The 7,436-nt window shown below is 37.3% G+C and overlaps 2 protein-coding genes across 2 annotated transcripts; both read left to right on the top strand.

Annotated features, from left to right (window-relative positions):
• Nucleotides 1–827: 827 nt before the first annotated feature.
• On the top strand, nt 828–2,502 carry LOC115996208 (putative F-box protein PP2-B12). The gene is made up of 3 exons (XM_031235355.1): nt 828–1,182; nt 1,516–1,634; nt 1,733–2,502. Exons 1-3 carry the CDS (start codon nt 892–894, stop codon nt 2,259–2,261), a joined length of 939 nt encoding a protein of 312 aa, XP_031091215.1. The 5' UTR covers nt 828–891; the 3' UTR covers nt 2,262–2,502.
• Nucleotides 2,503–3,925: 1,423 nt separating this feature from the next.
• On the top strand, nt 3,926–7,096 carry LOC115996792 (probable serine/threonine-protein kinase PBL25). Its single transcript, XM_031236203.1, has 4 exons — nt 3,926–4,789; nt 4,887–5,086; nt 5,598–6,185; nt 6,635–7,096. The coding sequence occupies exons 1-4, from the start codon at nt 4,660–4,662 to the stop codon at nt 6,980–6,982; spliced, it is 1,266 nt and encodes a 421-aa protein (XP_031092063.1). The 5' UTR covers nt 3,926–4,659; the 3' UTR covers nt 6,983–7,096.
• The last annotated feature ends 340 nt before the right edge of the window (nt 7,097–7,436 follow it).

The following is a 7,436-nucleotide window of genomic DNA, read 5'->3' as shown; positions in this document are numbered from 1 at the left end:
TTTTTGAGTACTACTGACTCTGTTACAATGTAGTATCTGTTCATAGCTACTTTCTCAACCTACTGAAGCACAAAGAGTCAACAATTGCCTTCATTGAGGCTCGAACCCACTCCCATCATCCATGTGAGGTGTAGTTTTTATTATTATTTTTTTAATTTTTATTTAATTTATGATTTTGTATTTTTATGTATTAAATTAAATTTAAATTTAAATTTTGTAGAGATATTTTATTTACTTTTGAGTTTATTTGTTTGATTTAAATTTATTAAATTATATTTTATAAAATTAAAATCTATTTTATTTAATTTTGTTATTTAAATTTATAATTAAGATTATAAATTATAATTATAAAATTGAGAATATTAATTAAAAAAAATGCATAAAATAATAGATGATTAGATGATGTATAAGAATGTGAATGAGTAAGGCCCGTAAAAAGAGAGAAAATGAAATAATAATTGTAGAAAAAATATGAGAGAAGATTATACGGTGATGTAGAATAATTGTTATACCATGGATCAAGATTTATATTGTATTGTTCACTCTTATCCAAAAATGATGTGTCTGTAACATGCATATATGTAGCTATAAGCTACTAGACTCTTGCTTATGGTGTAAGCAAAAAACTTTCTCGTGTTCGGGAATCTTATATTCTTATATTATATCCATAATCCATAAATTTTCAAAAAAGTGTAGCGCACGGATGAAAACAACAGGGTTAAGAAATGAAAATAAAAATGAGAAGTAATTGACGTATTCGCCCCCCCGGAACCGCCACTCTACCCACTATAAATATTCCATGCATAGCCCTGTTGTACCATACATTCATACAGAGTAGTTAGACGCACATTAATACGAATTCAATTCACAGAGCTAAACTGAGATTCAGCCATGGCGGTGGAGAGCGTTATCGGAGCGGATATCTACAATCTGCCGGAGGATTGCATAGCCACCGCGCTGTCACTGACGACCCCTAAGGATGCTTGCCGTCTTATGCTGGTAGCATCAAACTTCCGTTCCGCGGCCCAATTCGACGCCGTCTGGGAGCGGTTTTTGCCGCTCGATTACCGCGATATTATTTCCCGTGCTGCCAACAGCGGCGATTTGCTCTCTTTTGCTTCCAAGAAGGACCTCTACTTCTACCTCTGCGACCATCACATCATTATCGACGACGGCACCAAGGTAATTTTGATAATTCCCTGTTTATATGCCTCCATTTGCCGTGATTAGTTTCTTAGGGTTAGGGTTAGGGTTTTTCGTTGTAGATTCTGATGATTCGAAATCAAATTCCTTTGTAAGAAATGTAGCACACCATATACATGCAGGATATATAATCTTCAAATCACGAAACAATAAATTATTTTTTTTCCTGTTATGTTCTTATATAGATTCAATAGGATATCAGTTCTTCGATGATCGTTTTAGAAGGAATGCAAATTTAGTTTTTCCTTATTCTTTATTGTGTCTTTTATCTTTTATTTATTAAATTTAGTGTTTGTTGGTTAAATTAAGCAGAGTTTTTCACTGGAGAAAGAGAGTGGGAAGAAATGCTACATGTTAGCTGCAAAGTCACTGCAAATTGTTTGGGGCAACGATGCCAGATATTGGAAATGGATTTCTCTTGCGGAATCAAGGTAATCGCAATTGAAAAGAGATTCTTTTGGTTTTGGTTTTGCATTTGGTTCATTATATTCCTTGACATGATTTTATCTTTAATTTCTTGAACCTGCAGGTTCTCTGAAGCTGTGGAGCTACTTGATGTATGTTGGTTTGAGATTTGGGGCAAGATTAATACAAAGATGCTTTCTCCAGACACCAACTACGCAGCATACCTCGTGTTCACAGCCAGACCAGGCATTACAGGTTTCGAATCCCAACCGCTCGAGGCTTCAATTAGGATTGGCGAGCAGGAGGCTACAACCAGGACTGTTTATCTGGATCCCAAAGGAATGGTGTCCTGGCCAAGGCACAGCCTTGGTTTTCATCACAATGAACCTCAGTGGGCACGGCGAATGGGGCTATTCCGTAGTCGGACACTACAGAACGCGAATGCAGCAGCAGCTCCAGAGAACAATGGTGATGAACATCCGAAGAAGAGAGATGATAAATGGATGGAAGTTGAACTAGGAGAGGTTTTCATCAGAGATGGTGGAAAAGAAGAGGACTGCATAGACATTAGTTTGAAGGAAGTGAAGGGAGGGCATTGGAAGAGTGGGATCATTGTGTTGGGGATTGAGATCAGGCCAAAATGGTCCAAATGATCAGTAGCAGAATATATATATGAAGAAGAATTAATATTTGATGCAGTGGTTGCGTTGTATCAAATCTTAATTCTTTCTCCAACATAGAAACATTTTGATAAACTTGTTCAATGGGAAAATCTATAATTATTCATGGCTTCATTGCCTTCTGTACTCATAGCATTTATTCACTTTATTAGAGTCTGCTTCCTTATTACCATTTTAAAATTCCATTTCATATTGAAGAGAAAATGCCCCTAAATTATGTCTGTTTTGTCTTCCTGAATTATTCTGTGTCTATCTTAGCCTTTTCAATATAATGGTAAGTGATAATTTTCTCTCCTTTATCTAAAAAATAGACACCTTAAAAGTAAGGATAAATATTTCTTTTGAAAATATTATAATTGTAACTTTAAGTTAATGCTAGTGTTTTTAAAAAAAAAGTTAATGCTAGTAAAGGCTTAAACATAAATAATTCATTGCTAAAATAATATTAATGAATTATGTATGTTTTAAGTCTTCAATTTTGTGTTAGGATTAGTTTAAAATTTAAATTCTTTTGCAAATATTATAATTGTAACTTTAAGTTAATGCTAGTGTTAAAAAAAAAAAAAGTTAATGCTAGTAAAGGCTTAAACATAAATAATTCATTGCTAAAGTAATATTAATGAATTATGTATGTTTAAGTCTTCAATTTTGTGTTAGGATTAGTTTAAAATTTAAATTATAATATTTGTATGTGGTTTGTTTTTTTTGGTATCTATTCTAATTCTCACATATAATTAATAATTTGTTGGAGAAGTAAAGTAAATAAAATACTTATTTCGTCATTATTTTTTAAGGGTAATCATGATAAAGATGTCTATTTAATAAAAAGAGAGAAATTTGATGTGAATCTGTGATGTGTAATTGATCTAAAATGAATATTGATGTATCTATGAACGAAAACGAAGGAGTATGGTGTTTGGCTGGGTAATTCGGGATGCAATGAGTAGATTGCTGGGGGTGCTCATCATGTCGCGAATGGAGGGAATGTATTCAGTTAAGGAAGTAGAAGCCATGAGAGCTCGTGAAGCTTTAAGTTGGTTGGATTAAGTGAAAGGCAATGTGATTCTTGAAACGGATGCTCAGTTTTGGTGACTCAAGCGGTGAACCATGATGTGAATATAACCTTGTTTGGAGCCATTATTCAGGATATTAGTGATTATTTGCAGTAGTTATCGTTAGTTCATTTTCAATTTGTTAAGCGTAATGGAAATATGTTAGCTCATATAGTAGCTAATCATGCTTTATGTATTGAGGGTGGGGAGCGGGTTGAGTATGTTGACTCAATTCCTCGATTTTTTTCTGTTGTTTTTTATGAGACGCTTTGTTTGAATTAATATATGTTGCCATGTTGGTTTGGTTTTTCAAAAAGAAAATATAGAAATAAATGGGAATTCTACTACAGTACTACGTGTACTTTTAAATTATATTCTCTCACCTTTATTTTATGATGTGACAAACAAGAATTTGATATTTTCACCATGTGGTACTACAAATGTCTACATAAAAAATTTGTAAGAGGAAATAAAAGTTAAGAGTAAGAAATAAGAGTCATGTAGTATATATTTTCCTATAGATGTAGTAATATATGATATAAAAAGTAAAATAGGGATGGGAAATGGTAAAAGAGTACCATGGAAATGAAAGGCCCCCATTATTGTGCGGACGAAGAGAAATTGATAGGCAAAAAAGCATGGCATTTCTGAATGATCTCCTTCTTCAATTCACATCATGAGATGCCTAGATACTCCATTATCTCTTGGCGCACCACCTCTCCATTTGGGTCCTTCATTCTCCTGGAATTGGAGGACCCGAATTGATCAATTCAAGCTCACCTCGATCGATCGATCAATCGATCAATCTTCCCCCGCGCGCCACTTCCTTTCTTCCATCCATCTCTCTCATCTCATCCCTCTCAGCTCTCATTTTCAATTCAATCTTCTCCTTCTCCTTCCTTTGGCCAGGAGATCAGCATCTCCTATCCAATTTGATTATTTCGGCTGCGTTTCAAATTTGTAAAAACTATGTGACTACTTTCATGCGTACGTCCGGGAGTCCAGGCTTCTGTTGACCTTGCGTGCGACGAGCCGACGATGAATTGAGCCGCTTCATGTGTGCAATATAACGCATGCATGCGCGCCAGCTTCTACTTTTTACTCCATCGGAGATCGGATCTGATCTAATCTGATCTGTGCTTTTTATTAGGGTTTGTGGTTTGATGTCAAACGTCGGATTGAAGCTGTGGAATCCGGTGGTGGTACGGTGGATCCACGAATTTCAGAGAAACCAATATTCACCGCGCAGATTTTGATTGGATTGGATCGGATCGGATCGAACCGCACCGGAGGAAATTAAATCTAGGGATTGAGGAATAATGAGTTGCCCATGTTTTCAGAAGAAGGCAGAGGATGAAGACAACAACCTCAGCAAGGAGCAGATAGATCAGCTTCCGGTAGCTCAACCTGTAAACGTACCTGAACCCTCTACACCGCCGCCTGCCGCCGGTATGTGTAGTGTAGATACATACATACATACGCTTTTAATTCAGATGGATCGTTTTGGTTGTTAGTTAGTTATGTTGATTAGTTTTGGCCGCGACAGCTTGTAGCACGTCAACAGCAGCTGGCGACAACCAGACCGCCTCAGCCGAAGATAATGCAGCAGCAGAAAATGGAAACTCTAACGCCAAAACCTTCAATTTCCGCGAGCTTGCCTCTGCAGTAAAGAACTTCCGGCAAGAATGCCTAATTAGCGAAGGTGGATATGGAAAAGTGTTCAAGGGAACTCTTCAAGATGGTCAGGTAATTTATCTTCTATTGCCTGGCCTGGTCTTTTTCTAGCTAGCTTAGCTTAGCTGCATTATAGTTTTCCCTATTCTAGGTGTAATCAATTTCACGTCCCTCTTGGTTGGCCTGAGTGGCTGTGCATTCTTGTCCCTTAAGAAAGGTCGGAAGATTAAACTCCATCTTGTATGAAAAAATCAGGCCAGCACTTTGCTCCTTGATTGGACGGGCCTATGCGAATAGAGATTAGTCTGAGTATGATGCTTCCTATGGACCTTCACATGACACCTCTGACAAAACTAAAAATAAAAAAATTCACGCCCCTCTCAGCCTAATTGGTTGAATATTGCGAGATGAGCAAAATTAAACAGTAAAGCTCTTGCGAAGGACCTTGTGGTCCAATTACACCAAGTTACTCTCTCATATGGGAGGACATATTCTGCATTGTAATAGAGTCAGTAATATTTAAAAAAAAAAAAAACAGTAAAGCTCCTTTTAATTTATATATTTTGACATTGTGAATATATAGATGGTGGCTGTGAAACAACTAGACAGGAATGGAACACAAGCGAGCAAGGAGTTCTCCGTAGAGGTTCTAGTGCTGACTCTACTTCGCCACCCTAACATAGTGGATCTTATCGGGTACTGTGCTGATGGAGAACAAAGGCTTTTGGTGTACGAATACATGGCAATGGGCAGTCTTGAAGACCATCTTCTTGACCTTCCAGAGGACAAAAAACCCTTGGATTGGATCACCAGAATGAAAATAGCTTCAGGCGCAGCCCAAGGCCTGGAATACCTGCACGAGAAGGCCAATCCCCCCATCATCTACCGAGACCTCAAATCCTCCAACATTTTACTGGATGAAGATTACAATCCTAAGTTGTTTGATTATGGTCTTGCTAAGCTCACCAGTGGAGGAGGAGGAAGTAACATGCAAATGTTGACGCCCAGAGTTATGGGAAGCGGCTATTATGCACCCGAGTATGAAAGGACGGGTGAACTCACTCTCAAGTCAGATGTTTATAGCTTCGGAGTCATCCTACTCGAGCTCATAACAGGTCGCCGTTCCATGGACACTTCAAGACCGCCAGCCCAACAAAATTTAGTTACTTGGGTAAGAAGCAACTAAAACACTTATTACAAAAACACTTACAACAAAATAGACAAATACAATCAAGTTGATTAGGTGTTGACTTAGTAACCATACGGCTTAACTCTTAGTGAGACCAACCTATCAGCTTTATTGAGCCAATCTTTGGTTTTGGCTCAGTAACCACAAGGTTACAAGTTCAACTCTCCGTGACAGCAACTTATTGGCCTTCTTGATTTGAGTCTGTCTTGGTGTTAGCTTAGTAACTAGTTAGAAGTTCAATTCTCAGTGAAAACAGCCTATTGACCTCCTTAATTTAAGTCAATCACATTGGTTTACTTTCTTGTGTCAATTGTTGACAAGGATCATAAGACAGGAATATTTACCACTTGTGACCGCGGAGTTTCCTCGGTCATTTGAGAAAAAAAAAAAAAACTAATGATAATGTGTACCATTTGGACTGTGTTGAACAGGCACAACCCATATTCAGGGATCCAAAGAGGTTCCCGGAAATGGCAGATCCACGCCTGAAGGATGACTTTCCGGTGAGGAGCTTGAACCAAGCAGTTGGGGTTGCCGCAATGTGCCTCCAAGATGAACCATCGGTTCGACCACTGATCGGCGATGTTCTAGCCGCCCTCAGTTTCCTTCAAGTAGCTCCTAAGGAAGATCCAGTTCCGGCCAGTATTCCACACGCTCCGTCGGGCCATGCAAACCAAAACGAGCCGGACGACGACGAAGAAGAAGAAGAAGAAGACGATGACTACGAAGGATCCGGTTCGGAAGACGGCAGCAGTTCGGATTCCGACGGCGAAAAGTAGAACAATTTAATTAGATCAAATTAATATATAGGATTCACGATGGAGAATATTTGGAGAACATACACTGATAAATCTTGGTTTGGTAATGAAAGCATTCATTTTTTTCTTTTTTTCTTTTTTTTTTCGTTTTTATTTTCTTTTTCTTTTTATGGACATTATTAAGTATATGGGATTTCCTATTTTAGTACGAATTAATTATCTTACCAACTAAAAATGTATAAATTAAATTTGAAAACAAAAAATTAAGCCAAAATGACAAAAAATGGGAAGGATGAATTGAAAAGAGTATTATATTTGCTACATAAATTTTGATTGCAAGCATGATTTGCTCTTAAAAAAAATTATGTTGTTATTAGCTAAGACTGTAGCTGAACTTTAAAATATCAATAAGTAACTTACTAGTTATATTCACTTTATGAGTCTCAATGAAAAGGTATGAAAACATGTGAGTCTC

The sequence above is a fragment of the Ipomoea triloba genome, chromosome 11 (assembly GCF_003576645.1).
Source record: "Ipomoea triloba cultivar NCNSP0323 chromosome 11, ASM357664v1".
NCBI classification, from domain to species: domain Eukaryota; kingdom Viridiplantae; phylum Streptophyta; class Magnoliopsida; order Solanales; family Convolvulaceae; genus Ipomoea; species Ipomoea triloba.
The sequence above is the reverse complement of the archived record's forward strand: the minus strand, read 5'-3'. Positions and strand labels throughout refer to the sequence as shown.

Bases quoted from the DNA above. Each gene is read 5' to 3' on its own strand.
- LOC115996792 (XM_031236203.1), top strand. From the start codon at position 4,660: ATGAGTTGCCCATGTTTTCAGAAGAAGGCAGAGGATGAAGACAACAAC. The intron at 4,790-4,886 runs GTATGTGTAGTG...TGGCCGCGACAG, and splicing joins TACACCGCCGCCTGCCGCCG to CTTGTAGCACGTCAACAGCA. The intron at 6,186-6,634 runs GTAAGAAGCAAC...TGTGTTGAACAG, and splicing joins AACAAAATTTAGTTACTTGG to GCACAACCCATATTCAGGGA.
- LOC115996208 (XM_031235355.1), top strand. From the start codon at position 892: ATGGCGGTGGAGAGCGTTATCGGAGCGGATATCTACAATCTGCCGGAG. The intron at 1,183-1,515 runs GTAATTTTGATA...TAAATTAAGCAG, and splicing joins TTATCGACGACGGCACCAAG to AGTTTTTCACTGGAGAAAGA. The intron at 1,635-1,732 runs GTAATCGCAATT...TTGAACCTGCAG, and splicing joins ATTTCTCTTGCGGAATCAAG to GTTCTCTGAAGCTGTGGAGC.